This window comes from Echiichthys vipera, assembly GCF_963691815.1.
Source record: "Echiichthys vipera genome assembly, chromosome: X".
Taxonomy (NCBI): Eukaryota; Metazoa; Chordata; class Actinopteri; order Perciformes; family Trachinidae; genus Echiichthys; species Echiichthys vipera.
The window spans coordinates 31,268,824-31,290,669 of NC_139825.1; the positions used below are offsets into that span (position 1 = coordinate 31,268,824).

Genomic DNA, 21,846 nt, shown 5'->3' on the forward strand with positions numbered 1-21,846 from the left:
TGACATGTTAATACGGGAATTAAAAAATAAAAATTCTCTCTCTCTCTCTCTCTATATATATATATATATAAATATATGTATACGGAATGAAAGGTTGAAAATGTAGAATCTTTATCAAAAGCTATATTTAAAAAAAAAAGTATTGCTTACAATAAAAAAAAATATTTAGTCTGAATTAATATTGTTTGACAATGACTTTCTGTCACGTTCCGTTTCCATGGTAGCAGCCAATAGCGTTGGGCATTGCTGGTTGCCAGGGTTATCTGTTGTTTGGTGCAGCTACTGTAGGTTGGCACTGGTGAAACGGAGTTTTTCCAATCCTTCAGCTGCTATTTTGTCCCAGCAGCTGAGTGACCGGAGACGGGCAGAAACCAGAGTCAGTATAGGCCAAACATTCACTCCATGGACTGAGATAAAGGAGTTCAACAGCATTAAATCGCACGCCCAAATAGCTACGTTTCTCCATGATCTGTAAGCTAACTTTCATGTTTACTTAGCTGTAATGGCTAATGCTAACGCTAACAGCTAACAGTAACTGTCAGACAAACTTCTCTGCAATACTTGTATTTATGGTGCAATTTGCCACAGGGGATTGGTTCAAACAGGCTCAAACAGACTCCGGTCTCCTGTAGGCTACTGGGCCGGGTCTGACCAACCTGGCAACCTGAGTGTTTGATATTTTGTTCGATCTTGAGACACTAGATGGCGGTATTCTGCTCATTCCCCATATTCAACCTTTAATGAATGCTTTATTTCGACCATGTAAATAAAAAAAATGCAATAAAAGCTAAAGGAACAAAAACCCAATATTAACTTAACATATCTTTCCTCTCCGGGAACCATCACCTTATCGTGGTGGAGAGGTTTGTGTGTCCCTGTGAACCTGAGGGCTGTGTTGTCTGGAGCCTGGTGCTCCTGGTAGGGTCTCCCATGGCAGAGTGGTCTCAGGCAAGGGGCCGGACTAAGAATGGTTCAGAAAGACTCCATGGACAAACAAGAGAGAGGAAGAGAGACCCTGCCTGGAGGAAGCCCGGGGCCCCCTTCTGGAGCCAGACGTAGGGCTCGCCGGCGGGTGCTTGGTGGCTGGGTTTGCCACGGGGCCCGGCTGGGCAAAGTCTGAAAAAGTGACGGGGGAACTCCCCCCTCTCCGTCCTGTGGGCCCACCACTCACAGGAGGAACCACTGGGGTTGGCTGCGCTGCTGCACGGGTGGCAGTTAAGGTGAGGGGCCTTGACGGACCAGACCCGGGCAGCAGAGGCTGGCTCTGGGGACGTTGACCTCTCTGTGGGGGAAGGAGCCAGAGCTTGTGCAGGAGGTGGAGCGCTAGCAGTTAGATCTGGTGGGGCTTACCTCCACAAACAGTCTCGGTTCTGGAACCGTACTCCTGGATAGGGGTTGGACTCTATTCTTCTCTGGAGTTGCCCAGGGTGTGAGGCGCCGGGCGGGTGTGGGGATACTCACAAACCCCCGGCTGAGCACTGCAGTTTTGGAATTTACCGCGGTGGACGAGAGGGTTGCCTCCTTTCGCCTGCGGGAGGCAGGGGGGAAAACACTGACTGTTGTTTGTGCCTATGCACCGTACAGCAGTTCGGAGTATTCTGCCTTCTTGGAGACCCTGAATGGAGTCTTGCATGGGGCTCCAGTAGGGGACTCCATAGTTCTGCTGAGAGACTTCAACGCCCACGTGGGCAATGATGGAGACACCTGGAGAGGCGTGATTGGGAGGAACGGCCTCCCTGATCTAAATCTGAGCGGCCATCTGTCATAGACTTCTGTGCTAATCAAGGATTGTCTATAACTTACACCATGTTCGAACATAAGGATGCTCATAAGTGCACCTTAGGCCAAAGGGTGATGATCGATTTTGTGATCGTATCATCTGATCTGAGGCCTTATGTTTTGGACACCTGAGTGAAGAGAGGGGCAGACCTGTCAACTGATCACCATCTGGTGATGAGTTGGGTCAGAGGATGGGGGAAGATTCTGGACAGACAGGGTAAGCCTAAACAGGTAGTGCAGGTGAACTGGCTTCATCTGGAGGACGCCCCTGTCCGATAGATCTTCAACTCACACCTCCGGTGGAGCTTTTCTGATATCCCTGTGGAGGTTTGGGGCATTGAACCGGAGTGGGCAATGTTCAAAGCTTCCATTTCTGAAGCTACGGCGGTAAGCTGTGGCCTCAAGGTCTTAGGTGCTTCAAAGGGCGGTAACCCTTGAACACCGTGGTGGACATCGGTGGTCAGGGAAGCTGACCGACTGAGGAAGGAGTCCATCCGGGATATGTTATCCCGGAAGGACGGAATCTGCATTGTTCTTCCAAAATAAAAGGATATTGTTATCCCGGAAGACTCTGGAGGCGGTTGCAAGGCACCGACAGGCCCGAAGGGCTGCAGCCTCTGCGGTGTCCAGAGCAATGCAGCAGGTGTGGGAAAAGTTTGGAGAAGTCAAGGAGAACGACTTTTGGGTGGCATCAAGGTGCTTCTGGAAAACCATTCGGCACCTCAGGAGGGGGAAAAGGGGAACCCTCCAAGCTGTTTGCAGTAAGGACGGGACGCTGGTGACCTCAGCTGATGAGGTAATAGGGCGGTGGAAGGAGCACTTTGAGGAACTCCTTAATCCGACTAACACACCCTCTTTTGTAGAGGCAGAGCTGGAGGCTGATGGGGGATCATCATCAATATCTCTTGCGGATACTGTTGGAGGTGCTGCAGGAGTATGGGCCGAGGGGGTCACTTCTGTGGGCCATCCAATCTCTTTACACTCAAAGCGAGAGCTGTGTCCGGATCCTCGGCAGTAAGTCGGATTTGTTCCTGGTGGGGGTTGGCACCCGCCAATCCTGTTTGTGATTTTCATGGACAAGATATCGAGGTGCAGTCGGGTAGGGGAGGGTTTGCAGTTAGGTGGGCTGAGGATCTCGTCTCTGCTTTTTGCAGATGATGTGGTCCTGATGGCATCGTCGGTCAGTGGCCTTCAGCACTCACTGGATCGGTTCGCAGCCGATTGTGAAACGACTGGGATGAGGATCAGCACCTCTAAATCTGAGGCCATGGCTCTCCGCAGGAAATCGGTGGATTGTTTACTCAAGGTAGGGAATGAGCTCTTGATCTACCGGTCAATCTTTGTTCCTACCCTCACCTATGGTCATGAAAGCTGGGTCATCGCCGAAATAACGAGGTTGCGAGTACAAGTGGCCGAAATGAGTTTTCTGAGGAGGGTGGCTGGAGTCTACCTTAGAGATAGTGTGAGAAGTTCAGCATCCGTGAGGAACTCGGAGTAGAGCCGCTGCTCCTTTGCATTGAAAGGAGCCAATTGAGGTGGTTCGGGCATCTAAAGGATGCACCCTGGGCGCCTCCCTAGGGAGGTGTTCCAGACACGTCCAGCTGGGAGGAGGCCTCGGGGAAGACCCAGAACTAGGTGAAGAGATTATATCTCTACACTGGTCTGGGAACGCTTCGGGATCCCCCAGTTAGAGCTGGTTAATGTGGCCCGGGAAAGGGAAGTTTGGGGTCCCCTGCCCACGCGGCCTGACCCCAGATAAGTGGTTGAAGATGAGTGGTGAGTGATCCTAAAAGGAATAGGAAGAAGCCTATTTAATCCTTTCACTTTTTCACTACTATTATCATAATAAATGGCTTTATATTCATACATCATATCTTATTTTTACACATTATCTTTACAATATGCCATGTATGTATTTATGCACACACCACAAAAAATTACATATTTACACATGTATTCACCATAGAAAATAAATAATTTTAATAAACAAATATCATCTGGTCAAAATACTTCTTTCATCCTCACTGTACCTTGTGAAAAACATATTTTTGTGTTCCTTTTTAAACTAGGTAATGCTTGGACATTGCCTTAACGATACACTTACACGCTACTCAATGTCTCCAAATGCATTCACGTCTCTTGCATTTAAAACATACCATACATGTTATATTATAAATGTATCACAAATACATCGTATATGATGGGAAGTGTTGCAAGACTGTAATGATATTTGTAAGGATAAAGCCTGAATAAGTAGGCTTCTTTCTGTCTGTGAGTAATATACACTACACTTAAAAGTATACAATATGCATATCAATAACATGACAACGGTTGCCAGGGGAAGACTGTGAGCGTGAGAAGGCTGGGAAGCAGCTTTGCTTGCACAGAGTGGAGTTCTGACCTTGTTGATAAGCATGTACCAGTTTGTAACAAAGAATGATATTCAAGTATAATTTGCAATGTAACCAATTATTCTTCAGTGCACACGGAGGTTCTTGTTTACAAGCAATAAATAATCCTTAGGAACTTGAGACAAAGACAGATAATGTGTTTGAGTTTACAGTCTATGATTAGAAGCAACAGATTATCTGTTTAAGACAATACCTAATTGCCTTATTTTCATTTTGTGTTTTCTTTTATAAATATAGTCACCTTCATTACATAAATATCTCAGGTGTGTACACAAACCCCGGTGCCAATATTAAAACTGAGCAAAATCAGTTGGCCTTTTTCACAGCAGACATTTTGACGTGACATAGTAGATAAGGGTGTTTCTAATAGTGTTATTTTTGGATCTGTACTATTCAAGTGTCCCACTAAGGCCTGACAGTGTGACAGTGAGCAAGCATGAACAAAACCAGGACCCTGAAACTGAAGGGGCTGGATCTAGGCATTGAGCCATGATTAATTGTATTATTCACAACTGTGCTTTTCCTACTGTGACAAGTCAAAATGTCTGCTGTGAAAAAACATATACAAGGAGTAAATAAAACTCAACATTATGCAAACATTAGTCTTTATTTTCTTTCACAGGGAAAACATTTTCACAGATTTATCAACAGCAACATAACACATTATTATTATTATTAGGTCTTCTTAAACTACTTTAACAGATAAATAAAAAACACAGTAAAAAAAAAAGAGGCACACAAGGTAACATGATTGTAGTCTGTGTTTTTATATACAACTAGCCACAGTCTTTACTGCTGCTGGTTTAAGCAAACTCAGGTCCAGGTCTTCTTTTTTTTTAAGTCTGACTTTCCATGGGTCCAACGGTGCACAATAAATAAACACATAAGTAGACCACTGTGAGAGACTAGTCAGTGTTCAGCGATTGTTGAATTTGCAGTACTTTGCTCTCATTCTCAAATGATCTACGATCAAAAGCTTGTTTGATTGGGAGACTTGATTGTGAATCACATATTGGCAGCGTTTTCAAATACAGTTCACCTCAGTTGAAATTGTACTGGTTCTAACAGAAAAGGTTAGTGTCTCGTCATCTGCTGTCGCAAACACTGTCACTGATTCTGTTAAAGCTCATGACATTTAAACATGTTTATAGCTGCCAGGCATCAAGATTCTGCTTTCTTTACATTTGCTACTTTATAACTCATGTGAGTAGATTAATATCTAGTTTGAACTAGTTGATTAAGTCCATTAGTAATTCAAGTTAACTGGCAGAGCCACAGACACGTTAAGTATAAAAACAAGACACATTTGTCTCCAAAAGTACATGATAAAGAGGACAAAACTGGGATCTTAAATTTAAGCAGCTCAAGTTCACTAACATGAAGACAAAATCAAGGCAACGTTATACACAAAATGTGCTTAAAAAGGGATAAGTTGCTCATTTACATTAATTTACAAACGATTTTTTCCTTCATACAGTCAGGTGAAAATGAGAAAATCCTCATCCACCAAACTGCAAAAAGTAAACTTCTCTTTCTTGAGCACATCCTCACACACATTCTCATTATTTGGCAGTGTTTTTGGCTACGGACAACCACATCTAATGCAGGATGTTGTATGATAAAGTACCTAAAGCAGTCTTCTTGACGGCTTTAAATGTGCCTATTTTGAAATAAATCATCTGAGATCAACTTCAACTATTACCTAAATGTTAGTAACATGTGAAAAGTTTAAAAAAATAAACATTTGCACTTCTCATAATCGTCGGACTACAATATAGACTTTTATTGGACATTTCTTCACTTTTCTGTTAATTGTCATTTCATTATATCATATAATAATCACATATCAAAATAACCCTGGCTGTATTTCATGACACAGAAACTGTCTGTGCTGATGATATTTGTTTTTTTAGAATGATGAATGACCAGTTTTGCGCAAATACACACAGGTAGGAAAGGAATCATTAAAAAGGTAATTTTTTAAACCGTTAAATCAACTTGATTTTCTGACCACTTCACTGTGGCTAATTGGGAATGAATGCAGTTGTAGCATCTAAGTTCACATGATCAGTTTGTGGTCCAAGGTGTCCGTGGTTTACACTTGACTTACAAAGTGAGAGCCATCATCTACAACCCAGTGCCCTTGAGTGTCATCTGCAGCTCTTTGAAGAGCCCTTCTTTGGAGAACCTGAAGGTTAGCAAAAGAAAAAGAAACAATATTTTAAGAACCATGGTTGATGCATACATTTAATCTGGTAGTATGCAAATATGTGTAGCTTGTTCTCTTGGTCTTTTAATAAAGACTTACGTTTAGGTGTTTGGTTTTATATAGACTATCATAAGTTTGTCATTCATATTCTGCAGTGGCTACTAACTGTTCAGGACTTCTACAGCCTACATGGCTTATACTAGCACAACTCTTCACTTTCACCGTTATATTCAGCATTTTGCCATTATCTGCATCCAGTTGGATGTGTTGTGTGTTTTCTGAACAGCGTGAACAATAAATGAGCTGCAACAGATAGTGCCTTAATCCTTTCTAATCATATTATTACAATGCATAAAAAACTCTGTATCCTAAATATAAACTTCAAAATCCTTTTCACCCCCAGTGAAAACTAGCCTGTAGTGTTTAACACTACTCGTCATTTTTGCAGACAAACTGTTAGTAATGTTGACTGACAGAATGTTAGACATTAATCAAAATGCTTTTGTCTGCTTACCTGTTCATGGTACTTCTGATTTTGCTGCAAGGTCGCCTCCCGAGCGGACATGTTTTTAACTCTGACTGCTCCCTGTCTGTCAAGAGAGCGGGACCTGGGGGATTTGAGCTGACTGCGCCGGTGCCAGGACTTGAGCTGTTCATTCACTACTTGTTGTGGGAGACCACTGGAGCGATAGAGTGGATTGTCCCATTGAGCCGGGGAGGGGGAGAGTCTAATATCAGGAGGTAAAGGCCTCTGTGCTCTCTGGTGGGGCACAGCAGCATCTTTATAGTAATACTCATATCTGTTGGAAGGACGGGGAACCTGCGGGGCGTAATAGCTCCGTGCCAAGTCCAGATCAGGTTGGTAGACAATTTCCTCATTGTAATAGGCTTTGGGAAAAATGGGGCTGGACTGGTGCCTGGGGTTATGGTAAAAGCCAGTGTGTGGGAAGGCTTGGGGTCCATAGCTGCCAACAGGGCCAGAGAGCGGGAATACAGACTGATATTGTTTGGACACGTCACAGGGCAACTCCCGACAGGGTGAGCTGTTGTAAGATGCAAACGAGTGTTCAGAGTTGCTGTCCTCAGAGTTAACATGGCTTCCATAGTTCACCGTGCGGGGAGGAGTCTCTGGTAAAGTTATTGCATATTCTGTCAGTCGCCTCCTTGGACCTCTGGTGCGACCGCGGTCCTTTTCAAATGAAGATTCAGGGTTGGATTTCCTGTAAAAATAGCATGCGATTAGTATAATAGACATTAGTAAAATATATTCATCTCATAGTCACTGATAAAGAGATGAATGTCGTTGTTCTTTCTTTTTTTTTTTAAATATAAAGAACAACGTTAGTGTAAATTTAAATTATACCACTGCAATTTGAAGTTAATCACAGGTTCAGTAAGTGTGCTGCAGGCATATGCTGCCGCAGCTGTGTTTGAGGTGTAGCTACCTGAGGGACAATTGTCTGTGCACTCGCATCTCTGGTGTGGAAGGCGTGCTGCTTGACTGAGAGCGGCTCAGCTTCAGATGGGAAGCAAAGCAAGCCTCCAGCGGTGGCAACAATTCACTTTTGGCCGGGCTGTTGAACACACAAAATGGCAGCGGAAGAACTAAGTTATATTTTGTTTCTTAGTTTGTGTTTTTATGCATCAAAACAATCAAGTTGAGTATGAAACTGTCTTACTTCGAAAAATATTACTGTATTGCTTCTGATGTACTAGCTGAGATCATTAGTGATTTGATGTAAATGTGCAACATTAATCCATTACACTGACAAAGAATAAGACATTATCACAAGGTGGATTTTTTTATTATAACAAGCGACTACCGGACAATAGAGCCTCAATTCTACATCTGCGTCAATGTGTCACTATAAATCAGTAGGGTTTATAGTTCCTTGTTCTTTCCATTGACTGTTGTAGCACCAGAGCAAAAGCAGATGGCAGTGTTGCACACCAATGAACACCATGGCATCTTCTTTGCTAGATGAGCCTTTGTCCAGCTTTACTGAAATGTAAAAGTGCCTTCATACTGCTTTATGTTGTCTTGCTCTCACCAAGGGAAAACAAAGCAGCCCCGAGTAAACCAATCAGTAGCAGTGCCCATATAGCTTTGACGTATAATTAAGTATTTGAAAGGCTGCACAATGTTTTGTTAGTTAGAAGAGGAGCATACATTATCCTTTTAATTGTATTAGTTTTTCCGCAGCATTTCTAAAGAATCAGGAACACTTGTCTCACAATCCTGTTAATGCTACTAGTAGCTTACTACAATCCAAGAAACACAAACCACACTTAGTTTCCCCCAATACTAAAAAGTTGATGAACAGGAAAAGGATTCATGATGGATGGTCTGTGTTACCTCGTCTTGCTGGAGGAGCGCGACTTCTTGCTCTTCTGGTAAGGTTGGTCGAGACTAGACTCTGTCCAAGGCGAGTGCTGGATGGGAGGAAGGTCACATATGGGGCTTGAGTTGAAACTAGAGTCAAGACTTGGATGTGGAGACTGGCTTGGGGTCAGCGGCAGGGTCTGTGGAGCCACAGATGGAGACATGTAGGAGCCATCTATGAAGGACTGTGAGGAGGACACAGGGGAAGGCTGGGGAGGATCCGTCTCTCCTGGAAAGGGTCCTGAGGACAGCTGTGAGGACTGACTTGTCACCTCTGGGGGAAAAAATAGAATTAATGTAGCATATGATACCTCTGTGGATTTTTTTATTTATTCTTTGAGGAAACCATGAGCACTGCAGTATTCAAGATAAATGTTAACTGGACTTTATTTACATTTCTACGTGTTTCATGATTTTGTGGCAAACCTATCCAGCTTTTAAACTACATGAAGTTGGTCTTGCTCTAACTCTCATAAAGCCTAGATTTTGAGTCAAGTCTTACCTTCATCTTGGACTACAGAATCAGACAGAGAGCTGTCATCAGATGTGCCAAGATCTGAAAAACAGAAAGAGACACTTTGATTCACATGTGAAGTACTAAATGATACATTTCTACAAATCTATTAAAAGCCAAGTTCTGTTCCGATAAGAATTATTAAGTTATGAAGTGATAGTCAGTCAACTCCCTGCACAGGTTATTATGAAATGGGACTATCTTCTAGTCTGGCCGGGCGACTCTCACCATGTTGTGCAATATTAAAAGCAGGGAGTGGTGATGATCGCCCATGCTCCAGTCGTAGCTGAAAAGCCGTCTCTTGTAGCCGTTTGAGTTTTTTCTCCTGCCTCTTGCACTGCTGTAACCGGCTTTTCCTTACGGCCTTACTCAGGTGATCCTCCTCGCAGAGCTTGCGCGCTGCCTCGTATATCTTCATCTGAAGTGCCAACTCAGCATCCACTAAACTCAGTTCTGACTCCTGGTGGAGGTGACGAGAGAGACGACAGTGTGAACCTCGAAACATTGTATGTCCTTGAAGTTTACACATTGTTTAAAAATGACATTATTTAGTCTTTAGGTCTCTAAATGCTGATATACCTCTGCTCCGTGAGGGATGCTTTGTTCGTCCAGTTTAAAGGCAGCTCCAATACGTCTGCGAATCTGCGGAGGCTTCTCTCCTGGCAGCAGAGGGTAATCATCTGGCAGCCGGCCTGTCAACTCCTAAACCACACAGAGAGTATTACAAATCCAAATGTCCACAAGGCAACATTTAACCATGACTAAAAGTTTATTTTTCTGAGGACAGATCCTGGCTTTTTGACATAGTCAGTCAAAACAAAGACATAGTGTTTGAAAAGATGCTAATAAAGCCTTTCAGTTTAGTTCCTCGAACAAAGACATACACATCTCCTCAGAGTTTACTCAACCATGCCTGTGGCAGTTTTGAAATGATGTTCATGTATCTTGTACTGCTCTCTTTACGTGTTGAGGCATAGAGGTTCAAGGAAACGGTTGCATAATTCTGAATATGCACAGATTTCCTTTCACACAACATTCTTTGGATTGCACTTTTTTCCCTGTATCGAGTATCCAGGTCAAAACGAAACCCAGAGCATGACAATACTCTGTAACCGATTTAATAACAGAACAGTCATAAAAACCGTGTTACTTTGACTCACTCCTAACAAGCCACATTTGCAGACAGAAAAACACGTAAGCATGGCCAATGAGCTTACTTGTTCTTTTGTCACTAAGAGAAGGGAGAGGCATCATGCCTCCCATTAGTTCACCTGAGCATGTCCCAACAGGAGAGCCCAGCCCGAGTGTCAACAGGAAAGAATGATCAGTCCTGGGCTTTTACCCCGGAGCACTGACGCATGGCAGAGATACTCCCAAAGGAATATTTGTCAAGTTTCAAAATTGTTTTGTCTTTATTTGATCACTCACAGTGCAGAGATTGAGAAAGAGAGAGGCTGTCATGGGAAAATTTAAATTGAACCAATGAACCACCAGGATACCTCTTCAAAGGCTTTGATACATTAACAAATCTTATTGCAGCCACATTGCGTGGTTTCACTTCACTACATAATGAAGGAAAGTGATGATGTTTGTTTTCTGCTCGGTGGTAAGAGCCAAAATAATAACGTCACAAAAGGACAGGAGGGTAGATTAAAACACATTTTGTTTCCTCTCAGTAGACTGTGACTGGAGATAACCACTGATCCTGACCCAAACTCAATTTAATTCATCCATATTAGTCGGACCTAGCTGAACATATCTCAGAAATTAAACTTTTTTACCCTTCAGTATAATGAGTCATCAAATATCCTGCATTTATCTACTCCACCTAGTTAATCCCTCATAAACAAAGCTGAATCACATGCACCATGGCAAGTACAATGTGTAACAGCTTGCTGCAGCTGTCTCGATCTTAGATGATCACGATTATGTGACTCATTTGTTCTGCGACATGTTTTCAATGTCATTTGTTGCCTCATTCGTTTTTAAACTTTTGGTCTGTTGATTTGCATTTAACTTTTACTTACAGCTTCTCGGATGCAGAGTTTCTTCAGCTCCAGTACGCAGATCTCCAGTCGGTCTTGGAGAGCCTGATGTTTGAGCTTCATGGCCCGTGTGTGCGTGGTTACATCCTTCGTGTGTGTCATTGGGCTGTCAGAGCCTGTAACAGGAACAAAGCATATGGATTCGTCTGAAATGATTTGTTACTGACACATTTTTATTCAGTACTTAACACATGAGACAATAAGTAAGTGGAAATCAAAGTAAGATGGAGTTCCTGTGGCCCAGCTTGAAGTTTTGACAGTTGTACATAAAATCAAATAACTTCAAAAAAAAACAAAAAAACATTTGCACTCACAAGCATACACAGATACTAGTTCAATGGTCACACCTACAGTAGCTGAATCAAATGCAATCCAATTCAGAAGCCATGCAGTAAATTCTCACTTTTATAAGCTTATCATGTGCAGTTTTTATTGACAGTGTCACAGAGATATTGATTCAACTCTGTGCTTGTTTTTGGTGCAGTCGATTTGCACTGTATCACACAGAAAGCTGTTTTACCATTAAGTACATGAAGTAAGTGAACAAATTAGTATTTTTAGCCACAGTGAAAACAAAGCAACCCAAATGTGCAAGAGAAAAGGAACAGTAAAAGTCTATTTAAAAATAATTTAATCTTTCATCAGACGTAGTCCCATGTCATGTTTGATCATTAAAAAAAATAAAGATAAAAATGCAATTCCCTAATACTTCACGTCCTTCATATTGATGGTGATCTTGACTCTGCCTGTTCAATTTTACTTAAATTCATATTTCTTTTGTTTGTTTTCTGTATTCTGGCATGCTCATGTTATGGTGCCCTTTCCATTTGTATACTGCTCCAGATTTACTCTCGAGGCCACTCCGGACAACACAATGGCTACATTCAACAGAACGTATCTTTTGTTTTTATCTTTGTTTTCTTTAGTGGCATGCAGAAAGACTGGCATAGTCGTAACTATAAACAATGTTCAAGTGTTCTACTGGTGCTGTCCGTACCCTTGGTGACTAATTACATTAAGATTAGTCTCAGGGCTGTGGGAGTGGCTTCAGGCAAAATGCATTAAGCGCCACATACCTTCGGAGATTATTAACAGAATCCCTGCAGGTACTGACAAACATCAGGGCTTCGTCAGGAAACAAGTGTGACAGCACTACAATAGGCCAAAGAATTCCTGGTTCTAGAGTGACAATCCCCTATTCTCTGCAGACTGACACCTTTTCATTGTATAGGGTAGACTTCACGTGGCTCAATTAGGGCACAAGGAATGTCAGAAAAAACAAGAATGCTAATTCTGTTGTTACCGTATGGGACTGAGGGAATAATGTAGACAACCAAATTGTGAGACTCATTTTAATGAAGTTGACTGTGACCCCCAAATACAGATTGACTTACAGAAGAGAATGAGCAACATATTCACTCATGTTGAACCGGTTATATCGATTAATCATTTAGTCAAAATGCCAGAAAAGAGTGAAAAATGCCGATCAACACTTTTCAAAAACCCAAGATGACAAATACGACCCGGTTGTTTTGTCTGATCAACAGTCCAAAATGAAACAACATCCAGTTTCCAGCAAATATTTACTACTGTGAGGCTTGAGCCGGAGAAGTTTTTTGGATTTTTTAAGTAAAAAAAAAAACAAAAAACCCCACAAATGGTTAATTGATAAGCAAAATGATTGATTTCTATCAGTCGGCGAATTAAGTAATAGACTCATTTTTTCGACTGATATTTACAAAACATGTTAAACAAAAGCTAAAAAAGCTCGATGCTACATTAGCTGCCACTAGAACTAACAAACCCAAATCTCTGACAGGACTGTCACTGTTGGTCACGTTGCATTGTGGGTAATGTAGGCGCCAGGTTTTGACAAGAAAGAAGAATGAGCCATTCTTCTTTGGCAGAAAGACATCAACAAAACAAAAGTTAGTTGGAAATAAAACATTTTTATCTTCTGTTTGAGGTCATTTAAGAGCAGGTGCTGCGATAAGATTACCATGCGCTGGACTAAGGTGTGAACTTATCTGTAGTTTCGTCATTGATTTGCGTCTACTGCTTAACAGAGCTTGGTGCTTTGCTTTTTAAATCAATGTGTAATTTTAATAAAGGGTGCACATTTTCAGTATTTATTTAAAGTCTAAATATTCAAAGAACATTTTGATTGTTGTTCGAACTTCTGAAACAGAGCAATCCCCACTTAAATCCACTTTTTTCACACTAATTAATGCAATTTAGAAAAACGGCCCAATGTCTCTCAGACATATTTGGGCAAGTAACCATTCAAGGACAATCTGCTGTTTGTTTTTACTGACTTCAGGTGCCATGATGTTGGCCCATGTTGCTGATGTGATTTCTAACATTCAACATCACTGCAGCCAAACACCAAACCCTGCTGCAGTAAACTGCATTGACCATAAATGATCACATTTATATTGTTGCACATGTATACTTCTGCAAGCTGTAATATCCTGAGACCAAATGAATAGACAGCATTTTAAATAATGATAAAATGTAATTGCAACATTAAAAAAAAGGTTGTGACTTAGACAGCTGTGCTACTCAATGTTTCAAAAGTGCTACACAAACTGTTTTACCTGAATGAAGGATGATGCCACTGTCAGTGTCACTGATCTCTCCGTTTCCCTCCATGTCAGTGGATCGACTTCCTGTTGCTGTTCTTCAGTGGATAACGTCGACGCTCATCATTTCCTGTAAAATATTATTTCAGCTTTAGCATCCATTACAATTTTCAAGCTTTTTGAGGTCGACATCAACCTGAATTTCGCAAAAGTTAGGGATCATTGGTGGCAAGCTCTTAATAAATGGTCACTTCTGACCGGCAGTTTTTGGTGAAATGTAATAAATGCCATACAGAAAAGGCAAATTCAATCAAGAAAAACTAAAATTTGAAAACAATATTTAACATTTTACACTGCTTTCCTATAATTTCATGAAGGTATTATTATAAATGACCATATCCTACAAAAGCCCAAGGCACAACAGATTCAAACTGTGACAAAAAAGCCCAGAAAGCAGCACAGTTTTCAAGCCTACAGTCTCTGGAAAAAAAACCCCAACTAAATATGAAATAGGATTAAAAGGCTACAAAGACAAGCAATTCATGAGTAGTCACAACCCAAAGCCAAACAGCATTAACACAAGCTTTCCAAAGACTGCACAATACTTAGCGTAGTGACCTGTTGATTGAGTGATTCAGGAGTGACTTGCCTTCCTGACCCTGCAGTCAGGTGCAGTCATGTCTCCCACAGCGTGAGTACACATACATGTTGCAGAGTCTAGGGTGTTTCCTGTGACTCCGTTTGTTAGTCTCTGGTGTCATATGATCACCATTATCTCATTCCTTCAGATAAGAGGCTCAGGATGCATGAGCCATATATTCGTCTGGTGTCAAATAAAAACTGTGAAACTTGTTGGTTAAATTATTAACTAGAATACAGGAATGTGACACAGGGGAGGTTCGCCTCAGCCAGGTCATGAGCAACATATAAGAGGTGTTTCTATCATATGTTGGTGGTGACACTCGGACCCATATCCCATTATCATGCTGAACATGACATGAACATGACACATCCTCCACACGGTCACACGTCTGTGACCGGAGTCTTCACTCCTTCAAATCACAGACAAGTGGCTGCTGTGTTTACTGAATTAGTGGTACAGCTTATGTACTGGACACTAACAACAAAATAACACACACTGCTGAATTCAGTGCTGGTTCAGTTTGAAACATAAAGGTTAACATATACTGGGTTTTGTAGAAATGTTACTTACTAAGAATGTTAATTACTAAAAAAAATGTCATGTTAAATTTGGCATGTATTGATTTTAGAGCTGCAATGATTAGTTCATAAACAGAAAAATGGCTGTGCTAAAATGGCAAAATAAATGATGCTTTCATCCTCTCAAATATGGAGATTTTCCACTTTTCTGTTTCAGATCATATTAAACTGAATATCTTTGGGTTTTAGACTGAAAAACACAACATTTAAAGACATAACCTTGGACTTGGAGAAACATTTTATAGACCACATAATTAATCGTGAGAATAGCTGGCAGATTATTCGCTAATGAAAATAATTAGTTAGTTGAAGTCCCATTTGATTTGCACACTGTTCTGTGGGTGAACACAATCCTACTTGTTTTTAACTACAAGCAGCAGTTAGTGTTTAAGGATCACATCCCTGATCAATCTGATAGCAGCAAATATCAAAAAGATGCAGAAATAAACCAACTGTAGGAAAATGCTGATAATTTTCATTATTAACAATAACTAATTTCCTATAGAAGACACTATAATCACATTGTCCTTGATGAATGACTTCAAAAGAGTTCTGTACATTGCAGTCATGTTGATCAACTAACTGATCAATCACCTAATCGCTTCAGAACTAATACCCCAAAATATGATGATCTAATACAGTATTTCAGATATCAAGTAGGTAAAACACACAAATACATGCTGTATGCCTCTAAAAGTTGGATGTCCTGTCATACGTCTTGGAGGGTTTTGAGCTTTCAGATTCACACTCACCAGTTCAAGGTTTTACTAATTGCTGAAATCCCCTAAAAAAACAGCGGACTGTCATCCCTCCACCGCACAAGGAGGGAACCGTATAAAATACCAAAGTGGTTTAATGTAGTTGTGCAGGATTTTCCCATCAAAATATACAGTACAAACCTATGATATACAGAACAATCGGCAACATTTTTCTGATCAGAGGTTTTTGTTCTGTTGTGTGTTCCACTTTTGAACAAATTAGTACATACACGGTATAAACTTGGCACTTCTTTGGGAATAGGTTTAGATAAATCAAACACACACCTACAAAAACAGGTAAGGAGTTGTCACATTCTTTTTTTTAGCCTGTTTTTATTTTCTATTCTCTGTAATGACTGTTTTTAAATATCCGTTTAATGTTTTATGTAAAGTGTTTTAATTGCCTTGGTGCTAAAAATGTGCCCTTTAAATTATCTTGCCTTGCCCCACACTGAAGGTGCCAAGACATCGCACTGATCTGCAAAAACTAGCTGAAGGTGTCCACACCCCCAATTACTTCAAGTCAAGTGTCAGTGGACGTGCCACCGAGAAAACAACAGTCACACCAGACTGACATTGTTTGTGTAAAGGCATGAATGTCTCTCAATATTAAAATATTAATTCAACAACACCATTACATTTACAGTTATGCCACATTATTCCAAATTAATTCACTCAGGGAACACGAGAGGCATCAAGTACATTTACATATGAAAAATCTACTTACGTTGTGAAAAACTGTCAAAATCCAAAAAGTGTGAAAACGTTCCCTCCGAATTCCCGACCTGAACAGAAATGCACAAAACCTGAGCTGTGTGGAGTCTGGACAGGAATGAGAGACTCGCCCACTAAGAAAGGCTGCCTGCTGAAGAGGAGTGGCCACAAACAGAGGGCTGAACACTTGAGTCAGTGTCATATAACTCAGCGCTCCCATCTGAGGTTGAAACTGTGTCAACAGCATTGACAAAGACACTGAGAAATTACACCTCACTTTACCCTCTTATCAGCGTCTAAGTAGATGGGCGGTGGCAACCTGACTGAAACGTGTGTCCCATTGCAAGAGCACTATAACTTAAAAAGGTAGACAGTTTGACAAAGAGTGAGGGCCCGGGAGAAACAAACATATGAGCAACAGCACCTATGCAAGTATGTCAGTTTTAGGGCTGGAACAACTGGGCCATTAACTGATGAGTTGATTGTCAGAAAAATAATTGGAAACAATTGTCAATTAATCATGCAATTCATTTTCAAGGAGATGGTTTTATGCTTTTCTTTATGCTGTATGAAAGAAAACTCAATATTGTTGGGTTGACAACTATCTTTTTGGACCAAGCAAACAATTTGGAAACATAATTTTTGTTTTTACACCGTTCTAAGAGTTTACGGACCAGACGATGAATTAGTATTCGACAGATAAATCTAGCCAATAAAGAACATTTATGCACTTTGTCCACATGATGTTAGTAACCAACAGTAGTCAAAGAGTTGCCGTCAGAAGTTTGTTTCCTTCCGGTGTCAACTGCAGCGTCATAGAAACTGCATCAACACGCCCACTCACCCACCGCAAACACACCGAGCAATGTGCCGCGGTATTCACATACGGATTAAATTGGAGATTAAACAGTCTTTGTTCTAGGCAGCTAGGATTGTGAACTCTGTTTGATGCCTGGTTCGACTCAATCGACCATTTGCGCTCTCATGTACTGCCCGCTGAGTCACATCCAGATACTCCTAGGTTTGCAGTGCATGTGTGAAAGAGGCTCACAAAGATCAAATATCTGGTAAATGTATTTCTACTGCTATCTCCTGGATGTTCAAAGTGACAGTAAAAATTGACACCTAGTTATGTACTTACACATTTACTACAGCAGCTTAGATTCTCAAACAGCCGTCTAAACTTCACCGTTGCTCTTCTTACTCCCAGGCTGCCAATGCGGAGGCTGCCATTTTTGCATTCACTAAAAAGAGGGAAACACATGGTGGAGGATAGTCTGAAGGATTTACAGACCCAGAGGCAGCACCTGCTCTCTAACTGCGTGGTCCACATTCATTCTGAATCTCAATATTCATTTTGGCTTTCCAGGAATGTTGGTGCTCAGACACGCTGAGAAAAGGTCCTGCAATTCCCAGACACTCAAGAATCAGATCTCAAATGACATGGCACCGAGAGAGCAGCAGTCACAGTGACAAAGCAGCAGATATTTCTTCTACATTTAGGTTTCACAGTGCAGACACACAACCGGGTGTATTTCACAGATGCCTTCACGTTTGGCAATGACACTGTAGTATTTGTTTAGCTGGCCAATATTATCCGTTGATATTAGCTTATCAGTGGCAAGTTGAAAACGCAGCCTATAACCAAAATACCAGCCATGGTATGCCACCTTCATCAAAATTCAAACATTAAATTAGAGAGACTCACTAAATTGATTGGTATTGGCATATATTACAGCTGATAAATAACAAGAAATTGAAGCAAAGTATGCCAAAGGAAATATATTTTGAAACAGTGTCACCATTTTATAGTTTGTCCACCAGAGAGTAGATAAATTATTCTTCTTCAGTGTCCTGTAAAATGCCCTGTATCTGTTGGGCTTTAACCTTTATAATAATATGAATCTATAACCAAGAGTAATAGGTTTTTTTCCTCACTCAGGGATGATGCTACTCAACAACACATTTAAGTAAGTTAACCCTATGGTTATTAATCAACCTTGAGGTTAACAAGAAAGCATTATTCTGCATTATCAGGACCACAAACCCTTTTAATGGGCAGCATTTAATTTCCTACTCCACTATCACCTTCACTAAAACGATGGACAGAATACATCACAGGACAAAATACACTCTGTTGCCAGTTTATTAGATACACATAGCTAAAACATATGCAGTCTTATATTACAGTCTTCAAATGTATGGTCATTTTGAAGGATGTAATTTGTGGTGCGGCTGAATTCTGTTGTGTTATACTGTTTCTAATATTTTGTCCACCCCTTGTATATCAATAGCAGTAGGCTAAATAGCAGAAATACCTCCAAGTATAACGCAACACAGTTCAACAAACTACAACCTCCAAAATAGCTGAAAAGTTGAACACATTTCTAAAACAATGTAAACAAAAACGAAATATTTTAACCTACATGAAGGTAGAATTTGTTGCAGGGCTGTTGAATTAGATGGCATTGTTTTTTGCTAGATGTACCCAATAAACTGCCAACTGAGTGTAGGTGTAAGGAAAGGCTGAAGGGAGGGATACCAACATTAGCAGCAGCAGGGTCTTGTGTCAACAGGCAGCATACCAAGCAGTTTGATAATCTAAAATCAGATATAAAGGAAGTGAAGTCATGCAAATGAATAATAATCTGTTCTGTTCATGGGAAACTACAGTTTAGAGGTTATACCAACATTGTGACCCTTAGGTAATCAGTATCACAGTTTTCCTCTTTCGATAATCTAATTACAACAACTGTGTCGTTAAGTGGATCCGGCTTGATGTGAAGACTAGTTAGAAAACTTCCCACCACACTACTGTACACCGCAGACACTCGCCCTGTGTTAAAGTAGCCAGTTGGTGGATGTCACGGGTAGTTTAGATAAACCAGAGGTCCCCCAAGAGGCAGAGAGAGCTTTGTGTAGGCAACACAGCAGCTGGCAAAGCAAATTCTTTAAATATTCCTGAGTCCTTTTATAAGTGTACGGCTAGACTATCGCTGCCAGTGTGTAGAGCCATCAGCTGCCAGGAGATCACACATTTTCTCCTCAATATTTTGGCTTTTCCACCAGGTGCTAATACATAATCCCGCTGTAATGATGCTTAAATCAAGGTGGTGTCATGAGTAAGTGCTATAAAGTTACCCTAATGCACCACCACTCCTAAAGCTTTAAAAGGGCAAACAAAGCAACTCTTGGAGCTCAGAACCCCACTCCGCCCTCTCTCTTTAGGTTTTATGTTGCCTATAGGCTCTAATTGACTATAATAAAGATGCGGGAAAAAATACCATGTGTATCTCAAATGAGCAAGCATGCAGAAGTGGTGTGTCTGATGTGGATTACTGAATTAGAAGTTTGTTCACCACCATGCAAATCAAGGTCTATTCTAAACTGTGGCCAAGCCCAACTGTGGCTGAGAGTGAACAAGCTTAAACACATCAACACCATTACACAGAGACACACATTTATACTTTAAACGCTCTTCAAGCTAAGTAGCTTTTAAATTAGATAAATCTGATTATTCCACACTCTCTGTTAGTGCTACAAAATGTACATATCTGCTTGTTTGAGCTCTTTGTTGAAGCAAAACGGTGTTTACGCTGAGTGAAATATTAAAATCCAGGACTCAATATGTTTTTATGGCTGTAACATTACATCAAAATGACATATTCTAAAGGTTTTGTCCGTTTAATTTCTCCAAAGTATAATTTGGCATATTTTGGAGACGGTTGAGGCTCTCAGCTAGAATGGAAAACAAAGTTGTATGTGTTTGAACAACTTTGTTCTGCACAGCTTGAGTTTGTCATGGCTGTGCCACCGGCAGGTCACTGAGGCTTCAGGGGTTAAGCCACTTCTGTCCTCTCGCCCCCCTGGTCAAAGCTCAGGAATGTGAAATGTTTCAACGCACAGAAATCACAAACTAACCACTGCTCTGAAGAAAACCTTTATAGGGATTAAACAAAACAATATCTTCAGGGTTTCAACTTATTTGTAAATCATGTATCAACTTAATATAAAAAATACTGAGTGTGAATATATGCAAGACAGGATCAAATAACTCGGTAACTTCAATTTCCACTGTTCCTCTCAGATATGTTTGTGTCTCTGTTGAAAGAGGACGTTGCTAATTTATCACTTCTCTGCTGGTTAGTGCAGTTGAATATGTATTTATACAGTTTAGATAATGTGCACCTCTAAACACAGATCTGACACATCTATACAAACATCAGGGACTGTCCTTGAAACTCAGGCTTATTACATGAAAGAATAAAAGATGGAAATACATTTCTGTTTCAGCACTTTACCTGAGTTACTGGGGAAGTGTATAATGGATGTTACCAGGAGGCAGTAGGGGGCCCCCGAGGGTCGACAATCTTTAAACTACAGCAGTAACAATGTGCAAAGTTTGTAAATGACAGTAGGAGACCTGCCTACGGATACGGACGGAGCCTTCTGTCTGTACTCTACGTACATTTCATCCGCGTTTATGTCCGTATCCTGGGAGCTTACGGATCCGTACTGATACGGACCAAACGTTGCAGCACCACCGGAAATCGTGAGGGCACTGTCAGGTACTGTACACAAAGAGCGCCGTGACGCCTGAAATGCTGTTAGCTACATTCGTTGTCAATTTCTCTCATCTGTCAAACCAATGTCTGGAATTTTCGGCCCACACTCTGGGAAGTGTTTAGTGTTTCACAGACCACCGCCGTCCACAACGATGCCCGCCATTTTGCCGCCTTCTCAACAGACGCAGGATAGTTATCTCCTCCGTCTTCGTCATGTTTGTTGTTATCGAAAAACTTTTTTAAAAAAACTTTATTGGAGTAACTTTTGAATCTGAGCGACGCCCTCTATAGGACATTTTGCTCGACGTCCACTCCAACGTAAAGGACGCATGAGAACAGAGATGATTAGATCGCTGATAACGTACGCGTGTGTTTACGCACGAAATGGGAGCATAAATGAGCCTTAAGGGAGACCCACCTGACTCCACCGAAGTTTTTATTGTTCTTCATATTAATATGTATGAATTACAGTGTGTTTTTAATGTTTACATTCATAGGAAAATAACTAAAATGTGCACTGTTGAAATAAAATAAAGTTTACATTTCACAATTGTTATTATTGGCGTCAGATCATTCATAACTTAATGGTGATGAACGCTGGTTCGAGGGCCCCCCTGTGAGGATTTGCCCAGGGCCCCAACAGACTCTTGAATCACCTCTGGATG

The 21,846-nt window shown here is 41.0% G+C and overlaps 1 protein-coding gene across 1 annotated transcript; it reads right to left on the bottom strand.

The window, feature by feature from the left end:
* Positions 1–4,817: 4,817 nt before the first annotated feature.
* Positions 4,818–16,725, bottom strand: inavab (innate immunity activator b). Its single transcript, XM_083939404.1, has 10 exons — positions 16,630–16,725; positions 13,939–14,053; positions 11,324–11,457; positions 9,876–9,998; positions 9,525–9,756; positions 9,285–9,338; positions 8,756–9,056; positions 7,845–7,973; positions 6,914–7,619; positions 4,818–6,378 (listed from the first exon to the last, which is right to left on the bottom strand). The coding sequence occupies exons 2-10, from the start codon at positions 13,991–13,993 to the stop codon at positions 6,286–6,288; spliced, it is 1,827 nt and encodes a 608-aa protein (XP_083795530.1). The 5' UTR covers positions 13,994–14,053; positions 16,630–16,725; the 3' UTR covers positions 4,818–6,285.
* Between the last annotated feature and the right edge of the window lie 5,121 nt (positions 16,726–21,846).